At 46.0% G+C, this 19,362-nt stretch overlaps 2 protein-coding genes across 3 annotated transcripts in view; both read right to left on the bottom strand.

Moving 5' to 3' along the window:
• LOC106577298 (methionine synthase) overlaps positions 1-1,054 on the bottom strand; it is a 39,945-nt gene extending 38,891 nt beyond the window's left edge. The window contains exon 1 of one of the 2 annotated variants that reach the window (XM_045701185.1): positions 888-1,054. In XM_045701185.1, coding sequence (XP_045557141.1) covers positions 888-924 — 37 coding nt within the window. In that variant the 5' untranslated portion in view covers positions 925-1,054. The remainder of the gene's footprint in view (positions 1-887) is intronic. The other variant, XM_045701186.1, reaches the window with a different exon arrangement.
• A 3,177-nt stretch (positions 1,055-4,231) lies between these two features.
• Positions 4,232-19,362, bottom strand: part of LOC106593230 (alpha-actinin-2) — a 49,926-nt gene continuing 34,795 nt past the window's right edge. The window contains exons 13-21 of the mRNA XM_045701184.1: positions 17,591-17,699; positions 15,883-16,023; positions 13,924-14,106; positions 13,291-13,425; positions 12,456-12,635; positions 11,860-12,006; positions 9,770-9,835; positions 5,070-5,228; positions 4,232-4,704 (exon numbers count right to left, since the gene is read on the bottom strand). Coding sequence (XP_045557140.1) covers positions 4,546-4,704; positions 5,070-5,228; positions 9,770-9,835; positions 11,860-12,006; positions 12,456-12,635; positions 13,291-13,425; positions 13,924-14,106; positions 15,883-16,023; positions 17,591-17,699 — 1,279 coding nt within the window. The 3' untranslated portion in view covers positions 4,232-4,545. The remainder of the gene's footprint in view (positions 4,705-5,069; positions 5,229-9,769; positions 9,836-11,859; positions 12,007-12,455; positions 12,636-13,290; positions 13,426-13,923; positions 14,107-15,882; positions 16,024-17,590; positions 17,700-19,362) is intronic.

The following is a 19,362-nucleotide window of genomic DNA, read 5'->3' as shown; positions in this document are numbered from 1 at the left end:
TGGCTACTTTGAAGAATCTCAAATATACTTTGATTTGTTACATCACTTTTTTTGGTTACTACATGATTCCATGTGTTATTTCATAGTTTTGATGTCTTCACTATTATTCTACAATGTAGAAAATAGTTTGTTTTTTTTAATAAGAAAAACCCTGGAATGAGTAGGTGTGTCCAAACTTTTGACTGGTACTGTATGTATATAGATAATATTTCTGTGGAGGGGGATTGATCCGAGCACCAGTTGTCCATTCCCCAGCTAAGATGTTAGTTAACTCGCTTGTTTACAGGGAAGTGGTTTACACGTGTCAGACCAGCTGGGGTGTATTCAATAGGCGGATTCAGTTGTAAAACCTTTCTTAAATGGAAACAAACGCAACGGGGATAAGACTTACATGAATTTTGTCCAATGGTAAAACAGTAGTTACACGTTTTTGCAACTAAAACGAGAGTTTATATTTTACAAATTCATAAACTCGACTTTTGTAAATAACACCAGAGTTTCTGTTGGATAAATGCCTGTAGGTCCATCCCGTTTCGTGACCCAAACTTATAAATGACAACGGAATGTTCCCTGCTAACTATCTCTCTCTTTGCCCGTGTTTTGCTAACGTTACTCTACCAGGCAGTGGAACATGTAGCTAGCACATGTTGACTAGCTCGCTATGTAGCTATCTATCTGAATGAATGAATAAATAAATAAATAAAAAACGTTTGACATTTAGGGTAACTGGATGAATAAATGTCGACCATAAATTCCCGTAGATATACAGCTAGCTAGCTAGCTAGCTAGCTAACCAACTTCAACTATCAAGCCAGTCACTGACAGCTGCTAGGCAACCAGCTCACATATCTAGCCAAATACTAAACCAGGAAGTTGCAACAGTTTACCTTTTCTTGTTGAACTCTCATATATTGTAGGAGCCATGGCTTGTAATTCTTATTCTTCTTTTGGTTGTTTTAACTGCAAAGGAACCAAAAAAAATGCCTGACGAAAGCAACCAACACTGATCCTTGCCGGCGGCTGCTTGTCAACTCAACCTTGACGGGAGCTGCTAAACCACGCATGCGCGGGTTTGATTTATGCAACGTTCAAGTCCATCTAGGAGAATAATGACTACGATATTATATGAGTGTGTAGCTGACTATTTTACATGTTGTATGTAGGTGGGAATAATTTGTGTTACGTTCCAACAGGAATCTGTACAAAAAAAACTTTGTAAATAACAAGGATTGCCAACAAACGCATACAACGTAGCATGATCAATTCACTTAGATTTCTGCTAAATGACTTAAATGTAAATGTAAATGTAACTTAGACAACTAGCTACCGAATTGGCATAAACTCACCACGTAGCTTATTCTTAATGTTTGTCCATAGGCTACCTGGGTGAGGACAGACATTTTTCGGAATAAACGTGGTGAGTGAAACATTTTACAAAATTTCCCACTCCCTACCCGGTGTCTTACTCTGCAGCTATACAACATTTTATGCGTTGTTTGTTGGCAACCTTGTTATTTATGAAGTTTTTGTAACAGATTCCTGTTCCCTCTCTGAAAGGGAAAGTTGGTTTGACACAGATTCCAAAGCCTTTTATTTAATAAGGCGTTTAAAAATCATGTCTGAAAATGTATTGACTTCCATTGATGTTATTTTCTTACAAAACTTGACAAAGTCTCAACAAAGCCTAGAAAGTAAAGTCTGAGGGGGGAAAAAAACATGTCCTAAAAGAATCAAAAAGTCCATCTGCCTGTATTGTGCCGTAATCAACAGGTATCACGAGGATATTCAGAACGTTCAGCAAAACAGAAGAAAAACAACGTAAATGTTTTAATCACGGAGTTTATTTTCTGCTCGTTTGTCTTACACTAGTAACTCTTCATAACTTCAGACTCCACACCAGCGGCTGAGGGGACTAAGATTGTAGTTTTACCCAGACAAACAGTTTGTTATTTTACAGCTACATTATTTTGTTTCTGGCATCAAAACAGCCTAGTTACTGTCATATCATGAGGCTCTGGGGTGAAAGTTTCCCCTAAGGTACAGACCTAGGATCAGATTCCCCTCCCCCAAGTTTAACCCTAAACATTAATGGGAGAAATGCTAGACTGACTCAAGATGAGCCTTTAGGGGAACCCAAGTTTTCACTCGTTTTGACAATAAACAGTACTGCAGTTCTGACATACTGGTAGCCTGGATGGATTATAATGTAGCCTGGATGGATTATAATGTAGCCTGGATGGATTATAATGTAGCCTGGGTGGACTATAATGTAGCCTGGGTGGATTATAATGTAGCCTGGGTGGATTATAATGTAGCCTGAGTGAATTATAATGTAGCCTGGGTGAATTATAATGTAGCCTGTGTGGATTATAATGTAGCCTGGGTGGATTATAATGTAGCCTGGGTGGATTATAATATAGCCTGGGTGAATTATAATGTAGCCTGGGTGGATTATAATGTAGCCTGGGTGGATTATAATATAGCCTGGGTGGATTATAATGTAGCCTAGGTGGATTATAATGTAGCCTGGGTGGATTATAATGTAGCCTGGGTGGATTATAATGTAGCCTGGGTGAATTATAATGTAGCCTGGGGGGATTATAATGTAGCCTGGGGGGATTATAATGTAGCCTGGGTGGATTATAATGTAGCCTGGGTGAATTATAATGTAGCCTGGGTGGATTATAATGTAGCCTGTGTGGATTATAATGTAGCCTGTGTGGATTATAATGTAGCCTGGGTGGATTATAATGTAGCCTGGTTGGATTATAATGTAGCCTGGGTGAATTATAATATAGCCTGGGTGAATTATAATGTAGCCTGGGTGAATTATAATGTAGCCTGGGTGGATTGTAATGTAGCCTGGGTGAATTGTAATGTAGCCTGGGTGAATTGTAATGTAGCCTGGGTGGATTATAATGTAGCCTGGGTGAATTATAATGTAGCCTGGGTGAATTATAATGTAGCCTGGGTGGATTATAATGTAGCCTGGGTGGATTATAATGTAGCCTGGGTGCCAGTCTGTTTGTCTGATTGGTAATTTAGTAGGCAAAAGCAGATCTGGGGCCAGGCTAGGTGAGATCAGATCTGGCACCAGGCTAGCGAGATCAGATCTGGCACCAGGCTAGAGAGATCAGATCTGGCACCAGGCTAGTGAGATCAGATCTGGCACCAGGCTAGTGAGATCAGATCTGGGACCAGGCTAATGAGATCAGATCTGGCACCAGGCTAGTGAGATCAGATCTGACACCAGGCTAGTGAGATCAGATCTGGGACCAGGCTAGGTGAGATCAGATCTGGGACCAGACTAGGTGAGATCAGATCTGGGACTAGACTAGGTGAGATCAGATCTGGGACCAGGCTAGTGAGATCAGATCTGGGACCAGGCTAGGTGAGTTCAGATCTGGGACCAGGCTAGGTGAGATCAGATCTGGGACCAGGCTAGTGAGATCAGCTAGTGAGATCAGATCTGGGACCAGGCTAGTGAGATCAGATCTGGGACCAGGCTAGTGAGATCAGATCTGGGACCAGGCTAGGTGAGATCAGATCTGGGACCAGGCTAGGTGAGATCAGATCTAGGACCAGGCTAGTGAGATCAGATCTGGTACCAGGCTAGGTGAGATCAGATCTGGGACCAGGCAAGGTGAGATCAGATCTGGGTCCAGGCTAGAGAGATCAGATCTGGGACCAGGCTAGGTGAGATCAGATCTGGGACCAGGCTAGTGAGATCAGATCTGACACCAGGCTAGGTGAGATCAGATCTGGGACCAGGCTAGGTGAGATCAGATCTGGGACCAGGCTAGCATACTGGGTCCTTTTTCATTCATTTTAGGCACTGAACAGATGAGGCAAAAACGTCCCCTGTTTTTTATGTAATAATTTAGAAGAGTACAAACACTGAGACAATACAAGCTTCTCACAAATGTGTATCTTTAGGTCTCCATAGGTGACTAGCAAATAACTTAGTAGTGCTTCTTATGTGTAAGTTACTTTTTGTGTAATTTCTTCTTATGTGTAAGTTACATTTTATGTGTAAGTTACTTTTTATGTGTAACTTTTAATGTGTACCTTTTTATGTGTAAGTAACTTTTTATGAAAGTTACTTTTTATGTGTAACTTTTTATGTGTAAGTTCTTTTTATGTGTAAGTTACTTTTATGTGTACGTTACTTTTTATGTGTAACTTTTTATGTGTAAGTTACTTTTATGTGTAAATTCTTTTTATGTGTAAGTTACTTTTTATGTGTAAGTTACTTTTTATGTGTAAATTACTTTTATGTGAATCATAAGTAATTTCAGAATTTACTGAGTCAACATTTTTTTTTTTTATCTAATGAATGAATCCTGCTAAGTTCTTTGAAATAAATATTTCTCCCTACTCTTTAGAAATCATATACTCATGAAACAGCTTTAAAATGCTTTGTATTTCTCAAACATAACTCCCTTTAGTACCGGTCAAAATATTGATCCATTTAGATGTAAATGGTGTGGAACAAAGTGGGCGAGAGACTGATACAAGGTCAGGGTGCATTTCTGGTGTGTGAAGCTAGAGGTCACTCTCCCCATAGAGGGCAGTGGAGAAGGCAGTGTAGTCCAGGGCCCCTGGGACCCCATCAGGCCCATTGTAGAGGGGCATCCTGGCAATACAGTACTCTGCCTGTTCTGGGGGCAACTCTCTACGCAGCTCCTCCAGCAGGATGAAGGGCTATGGAAAGGATACAACAGAGTGACATTAGTTATCACATTTGAGATGACATTGTAAAATAAACTTTAAATACATTGTGACATGACTTGACTAGAGAGAGAGAGAGAACGTGCTCGAGAGAGAGAGAGTAAGCATGCGCGAGACAGATAAAGCAAGGCGTGAAAGAGAAAGCAAGTGAAAGAGACAGACAGAGACAGAGAGGAAGCGAGTGAGAGAGATAGAGAGGAAGCGAGAGAGAGAGACAGAGAGGAAGCGAGAGAGAGAGAGACAGAGAGGAAGCGAGTGAGAGAGACAGAGAGGAAGCGAGTGAGAGAGACAGAGAGAAAGTGAGTGAAAGAGACAGAGACAGAACCATCACTTCCCACCTTATCAGCAGCCAGGATCTTGAAGGAGGCGAGGACCTGCTCTGAGGTGTCTGAATCGGACGTCTCTCTAGTCATGAAGTCAACGAAGGACTGGAAGGTCACCTTGTTGGACCCGTTGGGATCCACTAGAGACATGATGCGGGTAAACTCAGACTCTCCCTACAAATCACAGAGCATAGTATAACCAGGCTACTTCATTACAGCAGCCACATTGATTTAGCCAGGACCCAGATCTGTTTGTGCTGTCTTGCCAATACATATGGTCATTGCCAGGTGACATAACAAACAAATCTGGACCCAGGCTAACATTGAGTCAATCAGGTTGAGAATAACAGACAGATAAGACAGCTGTGCTACTCATGTCCTACCTGGTAAAGGGTTATGGTTGATACATTACTCATGTCCTACCTGGTAAAGGGTTATATGAGATGATACATTACTCATGTCCTACTTGGTAAAGGGTTATGTTTGATACATTACTCATGTCCTACCCGGTAAAGGGTTATGTTTGATACATTACTCATGTCCTACCCGGTAAAGGGTTATGTTTGATACATTATTCATGTCCTACCCGGTAAAGGGTTATGTTTGATACATTACTCATGTCCTACCCAGTAAAGGGTTATGTTTGATACATTACTCATGTCCTACCTGGCAAAGGGTTATGTTTGATACAATACTCATGTCCTACCTGGTAAAGGGTTATGTTTGATACATTACTCATGTCCTACCTGGTAAAGGGTTATGTTTGATACACTACTCATGTCCAACCCGGTAAAGGGTTATGTTTGATACATACTCATGTCCTACCCAGTGATGGGTTATGTTTGATACATTACTCATGTCCTACCTGGTTAAGGGTTATGTTTGATACATTACTCATGTCCTACCTGGTAAAGGGTTATGTTTGATACATTACTCATGTCCTACCCAGTGATGGGTTATGTTTGATACATTACTCATGTCCTACCTGGTAAAGGGTTATGTTTGATACATTACTCATGTCCTACCTGGTAAAGGGTTATGTTTGATACATTACTCATGTCCTACCTGGTAAAGGGTTATGTTTGATACATTACACATGTCCTACCCGGTAAAGGGTTATGTTTGATACATTACTCATGTCCAACTCGGTAAAGGGTTATGTTTGATACATTACTCATGTCCAACTCGGTAAAGAGTTATGTTTGATACATTACTCATGTCCTACCTGGTAAAGGGTTATGTTTGATACATTACTCATGTCCAACTCGGTAAAGGGTTATGTTTGATACATTACTCATGTCCTACCTGGTAAAGGGTTATGTTTGATACTTTACTCATGTCCTACCCAGTGATGGGTTATGTTTGATACATTACTCATGTCCTACCTGGTAAAGGGTTATGTTTGATACATTACTCATGTCCTACCTGGTAAAGGGTTATGTTTGATACATTACTCATGTCCTACCTGGTAAAGGGTTATGTTTGATACTTTACTCACGTCCTACCTGGTAAAGGGTTATGTTTGATACATTACTCATGTCCAACTCGGTAAAGGGTTATGTTTGATACATTACTCATGTCCAACTCGGTAAAGGGTTATGTTTGATACATTACTCATGTCCTACTCGGTAAAGGGTTATGTTTGATTAGCACATCAGAGTAGGGATCAGCAGTGGCCAGCCTGCGTCTCAAATGGCACCCTATTCCCTTTATAGTGCCCTACTTTTGACCAGGGCCCTATTGTAGTAGAGCACTACTTTTGTCCAGGGCCCTATGTGTTCTGGTCAAAACTAGGGCAGTATATGGGTAATAGGGCACCATTTGGGCCGCCTGTTATCTGAACACTGCAGAGAGAGACCAGGGGGATGTACCAAGCACCAGTCTGTTATCTGTACACTGCAGAGAGAGACCAGGGGATGTTCCAAGCACCAGCCTGTTATCTGTACACTGCAGAGAGAGACCAGGGGGATGTTCCCAGCACCAGCCTGTTATCTGTACACTGCAGAGAGAGACCAGGGGGATATTCCAAGCACCAGCCTGTTATCTGTACACTGCAGAGAGAGACCAGGGGGATGTACCAAGCACCAGCCTGTTATCTGTACACTGCAGAGAGAGACCAGGGGGATGTTCCAAGCACCAGCCTGTTATCTGTACACTGCAGAGAGAGACCAGGGGATGTACCAATCACCAGCCTGTTATCTGTACACTGCAGAGAGAGACCAGGGGATGTACCAAACACCAGCCTGTTATCTGTACACTGCAGAGAGAGACCAGGGGATGTTCCAAGCACCAGTCTGTTATCTGTGCACTGCAGAGAGAGACCAGGGGATGTTCCAAGCACCAGTCTGTTATCTGTACACTGCAGAGAGAGACCAGGGGGATGTTCCAAGCACCAGCCTGTTATCTGTGCACTGCAGAGAGAGACCAGGGGGATGTACCAAGCACCAGCCTGTTATCTGTGCACTGCAGAGAGAGACCAGGGGGATGTACCAAGCACCAGCCTGTTATCTGTACACTGCAGAGAGACCAGGGGATGTTCCAAGCACCAGTCTGTTATCTGTACACTGCAGAGAGAGACCAGGGGGATGTTCCAAGCACCAGCCTGTTATCTGTACACTGCAGAGAGAGAGACCAGGGGATGTACCAAGCACCAGCCTGTTATCTGTACACTGCAGAGAGAGAGACCAGGGGATGTACCAAGCACCAGCCTGTTATCTGTACACTGCAGAGAGAGAGACCAGGGGATGTACCAAGCACCAGCCTGTTATCTGTACACTGCAGAGAGAGAGACCAGGGGATGTACCAAGCACCAGCCTGTTATCTGTACACTGCAGAGAGAGAGACCAGGGGATGTACCAAGCACCAGCCTGTTATCTGTACACTGCAGAGAGAGACCAGGGGATGTACCAAGCACCAGCCTGTTATCTGTACACTGCAGAGAGAGACCAGGGGATGTTCCAAGCACCAGCCTGTTATCTGTACACTGCAGAAAGAGACCAGGGGATGTTCCAAGCACCAGCCTGTTATCTGTACACTGCAGAGAGAGACCAGGGAATGTTCCAAGAGCACTTCCATGTTAAATGTAACAAGACAAAGGCCTTGTGACCAACCTAATTATACACCTTCATCCATTCAGCTCCCGAGTGGCGCAGCGGTCTAAGGCACTGCGTCTCAGTGCAAGAGGCGTCACTACAGTCCCTGGTTCGAATCCAGGCTGTATCACACCCGGCCGTGATTGGGAGTCCCATAGGGAGGCGCACAATTGGCCCGGCGTCGTCCGGGTTTGGCCGGGGTTAGGCCGTCATTGTAAATAAGAATTTGTTCTTAACCGACTTGCCTCGTTAAAATAAAGGTTACATTTAAAATGTACGTCCTTAGTCTACATCATGGAATTCCCTGTGTGTGGTGTTGTATCATTACCTACAGTATCAGTGACTGGAGGTGAATCTACCATTAATGACTAGAGGTGAATCTACCATTAATGACTGGAGGTGAATCTACCATTAATGACTGGAGGTGAATCTACCATTAATGACTGGAGGTGAATCTGTCATTAATGACTGGAGGTGAATCTACCATTAATGACTGGAGGTGAATCTACCATTAATGACTGGAGGTGAATCTGTCATTAATGACTGGAGGGGAATCTACCATTAATGACTGGAGGTGAATCTACCATTAATGACTGTGTCTGGAGGTGAATCTACCATTAATGACTGTGTCTGGAGGTGAATCTACCATTATTGACTGGAGGTGAATCTACCATTAATGACTGGAGGTGAATCTTCCATTAATGACTGGAGGTGAATCTACCATTAATGACTGTGTGTCTGGAGGTGAATCTATCATTATTGACTGGAGGTGAATCTACCATTAATGACTGGAGGTGAATCTACCATTAATGACTGGAGGTGAATCTACCATTAATGACTGGAGGTGAATCTACCATTAATGACTGTGTCTGGAGGTGAATCTACCATTATTGACTGGAGGTGAATCTACCATTAATGACTGGAGGTGAATCTTCCATTAATGACTGGAGGTGAATCTACCATTAATGACTGTGTGTCTGGAGGTGAATCTATCATTATTGACTGGAGGTGAATCTACCATTAATGACTGGAGGTGAATCTACCATTAATGACTGGAGGTGAATCTACCATTAATGACTGGAGGTGAATCTACCATTAATGACTGGAGGTGAATCTACCATTAATGACTGTGTGTCTGTCTTACAGACCTAGACATGTAGAACTACAGCCAGCTGTTCTCTCTCTCTCTCTGTCCCCCGTTGACACAGCGGCTGCATCCCAAATGGGAGCCTATTCCCTGTATAGTGCACTACCTTTTAACCAGAGCCCTGTGAATCCTATGAGCCCAGGTCAACAGTAGTGCACTATATATTGAACAGGGAGCCGTTTGAGTCACACCAGCCACTGAGTGACACTACCAGCTGGCCATACCAGCTATGTGTGCTGCTACCCTGGAATAGAAATACCTCTAACACCAATACTCAGCATATCTGGAGGTCATTTTGGACCAGGATTAACAGTTTCACACTGATTCCTGGGCATTTTAAATACACTGACAGATAATATTGATAATTCTGATTTAAAAAATGTAGTAGCTTTTAAAGATTTAAGGTGAGGACATTTTTGTGGCACTCTTGTTGAAGTCTTATGACAGTCCATTGACAGCTCATTCTATGTATTTACCAGATCATAGCCCATGGAGATCAGACAGGCTCTGAAGTCATCTGTCTCCATGCCTCCTTTCTTCTTCTGCAGGGTGGAGAGGAGGAGGAGGAGGGAGAGGAGTAGGGGAGAGGAGGAGGAGGGAGAGGAGGAGGAGGAGGGTGAGGAGGAGGGGAGAGGAAGAGGAGGAGGGAGAGGAGGGGAGAGGAGGAGCATGAGGAGGAGGGAGAGGAGGAGGAGGGAGAGGAGCGGAGAGGAGGAGGAGGGAGAGGAGGAGGGGAGAGGAAGAGGAGGGAGAGGAGTAGAGAGGTGGAGGAGGAGGGAGAGGAGGAGTAGGAGGGAGAGAAGGGGAGAGGCGGAGGATGAGGAGGAGGGAGAGGAGGGGGAGAGGAGGAGGAGGAGAGGAGGAGGAGGGGAGAGGAAGAGGAAGGAGAGGAGCAGAGAGGTGGAGGAGGAGCAGGAGGATGAGGAGGTGGGAGAGGAGGGGAGAGGAGGAGTTAGAGAAGGGAAGGGAGTAGAGAGGTAGAGGAGGAGAATGAGGAGGAGGAGACGAGAGAGGAGGAGGAGGAGGAGGGAGAGGAGAGGGAGGAGAGGAGGAGGAGGGAGAGGGCAATGGAGAGACAACCCAAGCCACGTGGCCAATAACTGGACGGAGGGGGGAGAGGGGGAGAGGGGTAGAGAGGATATGACAAGGAGAGGTAGAGAGGTATGGGAGAAAACAGACAGATAGATGGTCAGACAGACGGACGTACAGCCATACTGACAGGCGGACAGACAGACAGACAGACAGACAGACAGACAGACAGACAGACAGACAGACAGACAGACAGACAGACAGACAGACAGACAGACAGACAGACAGACAGACAGACAGACAGACAGACAGACAGACAGACAGACAGACAGACAGACAGACAGACAGACAGACAGACAGACAGACAGACAGACAGACAGACAGACAGACAGATAGACAGACAGAGACAAGAAGCACAAGACAAGGACCGAGAGAGAAAATATCATGAATTTAGTGTCTTTGATGAGAGGAGGGCCTGTGATAACACCATGTCATTGTTTCTGTAACAGAGAGAGATATTGCGTACAGCACAAACATTTGGATACAGCACACACAATACTATATATACACATCTGGGCCCGTATTCAGGGAGCGTCTCAGTAGGAGTGGTGATCTAGGATCAGGTCATAAAGAGTCTCAGTAGGAGTGGTGATATAGGATCAGGTCATAAAGAGTCTCAGTAGGAGTGGTGATACAGGATCAGGTCATAAAGAGTCTCAGTAGGAGTGGTGATATAGCATCAGGTCATAAAGAGTCCCAGTAGGAGTGTTGATCAGGTCATAAAGAGTCTCAGTAGGAGTGGTGTTATAGGATCAGGTCATAAAGAGTCTCAGTAGGAGTGGTGATATAGGATCAGGTCATAAAGAGTCTCAGTAGGAGTGGTGATCTAGGATCAACACGGCTAATGTTGAATGGTGTGTTACTGCTTGTGTTACTGCAGTCTGAACACAACATGTGACTGCAGCCATGCCATGGGGGAGGATTTAGTACTTACTGTTTACTAATAGGTGCACATAGCTTGGTCAGTACCTGGCTGTTATGTCTCACCCAGACTGATCAGGCAAGCTCTGAACCCTTCACAGGGCAGTCTGCCAGACCTGTTACACAGCCAACACACACACACACACACACACACACACACACACACACACACACACACACACACACACAGCTCACACAGCTCACACACACACATAGGATCCATGGTGTCAGTAAAAATGAGCAAATTAGTTGAATGTCATTAGCATGGATTGTGTTTTGATCTGTAACGTCCCCTAATATTACAAACATTTGACAAAATACTAAGAAGTGAGTTCCAAATCACAAGCGGTCAAGGCCTTGAGTTAGATAAGTCACCTTCCTGGACTTAGATACAATAAATAGAAATGTCATTACCACACAGGAAAAGGACAGAGACACTGAAGACACGGAGGGACACAACCCTGTCGAAGTGGGTTAGGGTCAGGGACACCGGAAAGACACGGAGGGACACAGAGGGACACAGAGGGACACGGAGGGACACGGAGGGACACAGTACCCTGTCAAAGTGAGTGAAAGACTGGCGGAACTCGTTCATCTGTTGCTGGCTGATGCCCTTAGCGTCACGCGTCAGAATCTGGGTCTCGATCTCATTGATGGTTCTAGCGATGGTGGTCAACAGCTGCTCCCAACCCACACGGATATGCTGCAGAGAGAGAGAGAGAGAGAGAGAGAGAGAGAGAGAGAGAGAGGGAGAGAGAGAGGGAGAGAGAGAGGGAGAGAGAGAGAGAGAGGGAGAGAGGGAGGGAGGGAGAGGGAGAGGGAGAGAGAGGGAGGGAGAGAAAGAAAGAGAGAGAGAGGGAGAGAGAGAGAGAGGGAGAGAGAGAGGGAGGGAGGGAGAGAGAGAGAGAGAGAGAGAGAGAGAGAGAGAGAGAGACAGAGAGAGCGAGAGAGAGAGAGAGAGAGAGAGAGGAGGAAGAAGAAGAAGGCCAAGTCACAGGTTGGGATCTGAACCCCGTCCTACCACGTGGAAAAACAACAGCTTAACCATTAAGGCCAAGAGTAGTAAGGTAATGTGATCATAAAACAGACCTCAACATTTTATTTGTGAGAATTATCTCTGAAATGTTCCAGCCCCATTAGTAAGCTACGTACCTCCATGGTGTAGTTGGTGTGTTTGTTGTCGAAGACCAGGAACTCTTGGATGTGTTGATGGTCTCCCTCTAGCTTGTCGATGTTGGACTTGTAGTTGATGATGACTTGTTCAAACTGCTTCAGCTGACTCATCTGGTCCTCCAGAGAACCTCCGATGTCAACGGAACTACGACTGATCTCCTGGTGGAGAGAGGAGGAAAAAAAACGTCCCCGTCACTATCGGATGCGTCCCAAAAATGGCACCCTATTTCCTATATAGTGCACTACTTTTTTTCCCCTAGGGTCCATAGGCCTCTGGTCAAAAGTGGTGCACTATATAAAGGGGATAGGGAGCCATTTTGGAACGTAGCATTTGTGTTCGTGTTCAGAACATCCCCCTGAGCTGCAGGCCAGTGTTTAGCATCTGTTAAAGACAGGATGGTTACTTAGTTGGTTGGTTGGTGGGTTTTCAATATGCAATATGAATATATATAATAATATAATAATAATAATAATATATATATATTCAATATGAGCCCTAGGTGCCAGGGTTTGGTTGGGTATCAATTCCGTTACAATTACGTCCATTCAGGAAGTCGACTGAAATTCCAAATTCCAATATTTACTTCCTGAATGGACTGAATTGAAATGGAATTGATCCTCCCAACCCTAGAAGGTAGAGATCCCTACAGGTGTAGAGCACAGGAGGCAGGTGAGGGGAGGACAGCTCATAATAACATCTGTAATGAACTGAACGGAGTAGAAACCAGGTGTTTCGATTCCGACCATTTAGTTCTGGCCTCTACAGCTGCCAGGTGACCGAGGTCAGGTCATGACAGGTAGGTATCTGTCTCACCTCCATCCTGGTCTGGATCCACGGTCCAATGATGTTGGCCTGGGCAGCAAACTGACGTCGGAGACGTTCGTTGGCGTGCTGTCTGGCTAGTTCCTCCTGGAGAATACTGTTTCTCTGTGGAACCAGCTTCTTCACCTGGTCGACGGGACAGCAAGGGTTTTAACGCTATAGTCTCTGGTTAACATGATGGGAACGGTTTCCCCAACACAGAATCTTTATTTGAGTGCTTTTTTTAGTCTAGGACTTAATCTGTGTCTGGGAAACTGTCTATAGTTAACACAGGGTTGTTCAATCCCACTGGGACCCTGGGGCTTTGTGTTCTAGTCAAGCACAAACAAAAAAAACTGATTTAACTCATCAGCGAATCATCAAGCCATTGATTAGTGAATCAGGTGTGTTAGCATTGGGCTGTAATGAAAGCCTGCTGCATTCCCCGAGGGTCTCCCAGGATCGAGATTGAAGAGCTTTAACACAAAGATTTGTACAACACACACACACAAAACAGACATTTTCTGCACCCCAAATGGCTCTAGTTAAAATGAGTGCACTATAATATATTATATTATATTATATTATATTATAAGGAATCGGGTCCCATTTGGGATGCAGCCAGTGTGAGACGCTAGTATCTACCTTTTCCCATTTGAGTCCTATCTCTGCTGGTGTGATGTCACTGTAGGGGTTGGTGAGATTGGGAGAGATGCCGTAGCTCTGGGCTATCTTCTGTACCTCCGTGTAGATGCTCAGAATGGCCTGTCTCTCACAGTCAGCCTCCGGAAGGGTGGCCTTGAACTGGTCATGGGCTGAGATCAGGCTCTGGAGAGCGAGGTGGAGAGCAGACAGAGACAGAGAGAGAGGTGGAGAGCAGACAGAGAGAGAGAGAGACAGAGAGAGCGAGAGAGACAAAGGGAGAGAGAGAGAGAGACAGAGAGAGAGAGAGAGAGAGAGAGAGAGAGAGAGACAGACAGAGAGTGAGGTGGAGAGCAGACAGAGTTACAGAGGGACCGGCGTTGTCATCCGGCATTCTGACATGTCGTCGAACAAATACAGTGCCGTGCTGAATCATGGAGCTATCAGATACGGGACAATGGAAGGAACACAGCACCATGTTACTATCTGATAGGAGACAATGGAAGGGACTGCAACACAGCATCATGCAAACAGAGAGATATCTGTCTCACCTGGTTGTCATCCACAGTGTGAACTATAAACATGTCTTTACCTGGATGTCATCCACAGTGTGAACTATGAAACATGTCTTTACCTGGTTGTCATCCACAGTGTGAACTATAAACATGTCTTTACCTGGATGTCATCCACAGTGTGAACTATAAACATGTCTTCACTTGGATGTCATCCACAGTGTGAACTATGAAACATGTCTTTACCTGGATGTCATCCACAGTGTGAACTATGAAACATGTCTTTACCTGGATGTCATCCACAGTGTGAACTATAAACATGTCTTCACCTGGATGTCATCCATAGTGTGAACTATAAACATGTCTTTACCTGGATGTCATCCACAGTGTGGACTATAAACATGTCTTTACCTGGATGTCATCCAGTGTGAACTATAAACATGTCTTTACCTGGATGTCATCCACAGTGTGAACTATGAAACAAAACATGTCTTTACCTGGATGTCATCCACAGTGTGAACTATGAAACAAAATATGTCTTTACCTGGATGTCATCCACAGTGTGAACTATAAACATGTCTTTACCTGGATGTCATCCACAGTGTGAACTATAAACATGTCTTTACCTGGATGTCATCCACAGTGTGAACTATAAACATGTCTTTACCTGGATGTCATCCACAGTGTGAACTATAAACATGTATTTACCTGGATGTCATCCACAGTGTGAACTATAAACATGTCTTTACCTGGATGTCATCCACAATGTGAACTATGAAACATGTCTTTACCTGGATGTCATCCACAGTGTGAACTATAAACATGTCTTTACCTGGATGTCATCCACAGTGTGAACTATAAACATGTCTTCACCTGGATGTCATCCATAGTGTGAACTATAAACATGTCTTTACCTGGATGTCATCCACAGTGTGAACTATAAACATGTCTTTACCTGGATGTCATCCACAGTGTGAACTATAAACATGTCTTTACCTGGATGTCATCCACAGTGTGAACTATAAACATGTATTTACCTGGATGTCATCCACAGTGTGAACTATAAACATGTCTTTACCTGGATGTCATCCACAATGTGAACTATGAAACATGTCTTTACCTGGATGTCATCCACAGTGTGAACTATAAACATGTCTTTACCTGGATGTCATCCACAGTGTGAACTATAAACATGTCTTTACCTGGATGTCATCCACAGTGTGAACTATGAAACATGTCTTTACCTGGATGTCATCCACAGTGTGAACTATAAACATGTCTTTACCTGGATGTCATCCACAGTGTGAACTATGAAACATGTCTTCACCTGGATGTCATCCACAGTGTGAACTATGAACATGTCTTTACCTGGATGTCATCCACAGCGTGAACTATAAACATGTCTTTACCTGGATGTCATCCACATTGTGAACTATGAACATGTCTTTACCTGGATGTCATCCACAGTGTGAACTATAAACATGTCTTGCAGGTCTTCCATGGCTCCTTCCATCCAGTTGTTAAAGGGAGCTGACCTCTTAGAGAACTCCAGGAACAGCTGGTCGATGGTCTCCAGCAACTTCTCCGTCCTCTGAAAGACGCCAACGTAGGGGGGTAAATGGGATTAATGCCAAAGATCAGTTAGAATGATGACTATCGTGACCAAGTGGTTTTTAAACTACTCTTGAACACTGTTTATTGTTGTGACATGAAACCTGGTCATTCAGAACTGTGAGGAATAGCAACTCAATTTCTGTGTAGCGATTTACATGTTGATCTGAGTGTTTATGTAGGTCTGCAGATTAGAACCAGACTGTCTGTCTCTCTACACTAGCCCCCACCAGAGGACCACTAGCCCCCACCAGAGGACCACTAGCCCCCACCAGGGGACCACTAGCCCCCACCAGAGGACCACTAGCCCCCACCAGGGGACCACTAGCCCCCCACCAGAGGACCACTAGCCCCCACCAGAGGACCACTAGCCCCCACCAGAGGACCACTAGCCCCCACTAGCCCCCACCAGAGGACCACTAGCCCCCACCAGAGGACAGCTAGCCCCCACCAGAGTACCTCTAGCCCCCACCAGAGGACCACTAGCCCCCACTAGAGGACCACTAGCCCCCACCAGAGGACCACTAGCCACCACCAGAGGACCACTAGCCCCCACCAGAAGACCACTAGCCCCCACTAGAGGACCACTAGCCCCCAGCAGAGGACCACTAGACCCCAGCCCCCACCAGAGGACCACTAGCCCCCACTAGCCCCCACCAGAGGACCACTAGCCCCCACCAGGGGACCACTAGCCCCCACCAGAGGACCACTAGCCCCCACCAGAGGACCACTAGCCCCCAGCAGAGGACCACTAGACCCCAGCCCCCACCAGGGGACCACTAGCCCCCACCAGAGGACCACTAGCCCCCACCAGAGGACCACTAGCCCCCAGCCCCCACCAGAGGACCACTAGCCCCCACCAGAGGACCACTAGCCCCCACCAGAGGACCACTAGCCCCCACCAGAGGACCACTAGCCACCACCAGAGGACCACTAGCCCCCACCAGGGGACCACTAGCCCCCAGCCCCCACCAGAGGACCACTAGCCCCCACCAGAGGACCACTAGCCCCCACCAGAGGACCACCAGCCCCCACCAGGGGACCACTAGCCCCCACCAGAGGACCACTAGCCCCCACCAGAGGACCACTAGCCCCCACCAGGGGACCACTAGCCCCCACCAGAGGACCACTAGCCCCCAGCCCCCACCAGGGGACCACTAGCCCCCACCAGGGGACCACTAGCCCCCACCAGAGGACCACTAGCCCCCCACCAGGGGACCACTAGCCCCCACCAGAGGACCACTAGCCCCCACCAGAGGACCACTAGCCCCCACCAGAGGACCTGTGTCTCCCTCCACTAGCCCCCACTAGAAGAACCCAGCCCTATTCTGTACCTCCCTCAACTAGCCCCCCTAGAAGAACCCAGCCCTATTCTGTACCTCCCTCCACTAGCATCCACTAGAAGAACCCAGCCCTATTCTGTACCTCCCTCCACTAGCCCCCCTAGAAGAAACCAGCCCTATTCTGTACCTCCCTCCACTAGAAAAACCCAGGTCTATTCTGTTCCTCCACTAGCCCCCCTAGAAGAACCCAGCCCTATTCTGTACCTCCAGGTTCTCCCTCCTGTTCTGGGTGAGGGTCCCCAGCTGATCCCATTGGTCACAGATGCCTTGGCAGCGCTCGTTGATGGAGGAGGCAGCATGGTAGTCCAGCTCACTGTGGACACAGAGAGAGAGAGAGAGAGACAGAGAGAGAGTGAGAGAGAGAGAGACAGAGACAGAGACACAGAGGGAGAGAGAAAGAGAGACAGAGAGAGACACAGAGAGAGACAGAGACAGAGACAGAGAGAGCGAGACAGAGACAGAGAGAGAGACAGAGACAGAGACAGAGTAACAGAGACACAGAGACACAGAGACAGAGACAGAGATAGAGACACAGAGACAGAGACAGAGATAGAGACAGAGACAGAGACACAGAGACACAGAGACAGACACAGAGAGACAGAGACAGAGAGAGACAGAGATAGAGACAGAGAGAGAGAGAGAGACAGAGCGAGAGAGACAGAGCGAGAGAGAGAGACAGAGAGAGACACAGAGAGAGACAGAGACAGAGACAGAGAGAGAGAGGGAGGAGAGAGAGAGAGAGAGAGAGACAGAGACAGAGAGACAGAGACAGAGACAGAGACAGAGACAGAGAGAAAGAGACAGAGAGAGAGACAGAGAGAGAGAGAGAGAGAGAGAGAGAGAGAGAGAGAGAGAGAGAGAGCGCTCTGGTCAAAAGTAGTGCACTATATAGGGAATAGGGTGCCATTTGGAGCCACAGTTTTTGTAAAATAAATCCTTGAACATGACAGCGAGTTCAGTTTACTTGATTAGCCTGTGAAGTCCCCTGACCTCAACCCAATAGAGGGAGTGTATATAACTAATACTGACCTCAGCCATAGAGAGTAGAGTCCACCACTACACTAGGTAATAGTGACCTCAGCCATAGTGAGTAGAGTCCACCACTACACTAGGTAATAGTGACCTCAGCCATAGTTAGTCCACCACTACACTAGGTAATAGTGACCTCAGCCACAAAGAGTAGAGTCCATCACTACACTAGGTAATAGTGACCTCAGCCACAGAGAGTAGAGTCCATCACTACACTAGGTAATGGTGAACTCAGCCATAGTGAGTCCACCACTACACTAGGTAATAGTGACCTCAGCCACAGAGAGTAGAGTCCATCACTACACTAGGTAATAGTGACCTCAGCCATAGTGAGTAGAGTCCACTACTACACTAGGTAATAGTGACCTCAGCCATAGTGAGTAGAGTCCACCACTACACTAGGTAATAGTGACCTCAGCCATAGTGAGTAGAGTCCATCACTACACTAGGTAATAGTGACCTCAGCCATAGAGAGTAGAGTCCACCACTACACTAGGTAATAGTGACCTCAGCCATAGTGTGTCCATCACTACACTAGGTAATAGTGACCTCAGCCATAGTGAGTAGAGTCCATCACTACACTAGGTAATAGTGACCTCAGCCATAGTGAGTCCACCACTACACTAGGTAATAGTGACCTCAGCCATAGTGAGTAGAGTCCACCACTACACTAGGTAAGAGTGACCTCAGCCACAGAGAGTCGAGTCCATCACTACACTAGGTAATAGTGACCTCAGCCACAAAGAGTAGAGTCCATCACTACACTAGGTAATAGTGACCTCAGCCACAGAGAGTAGAGTCCATCAATACACTAGGAAATAGTGACCTCAGCCACAGAGAGTAGAGTCCATCACTACACTAGGTAATAGTGACCTCAGCCATAGTGAGTAGAGTCCATCACTACACTAGGTAATAGTGACCTCAGCCATAGTGAGTCCACCACTATA

This window comes from Salmo salar, chromosome ssa18 (assembly GCF_905237065.1).
Source record: "Salmo salar chromosome ssa18, Ssal_v3.1, whole genome shotgun sequence".
Taxonomy (NCBI): Eukaryota; Metazoa; Chordata; class Actinopteri; order Salmoniformes; family Salmonidae; genus Salmo; species Salmo salar.
The sequence above is the reverse complement of the archived record's forward strand: the minus strand, read 5'-3'. Positions and strand labels throughout refer to the sequence as shown.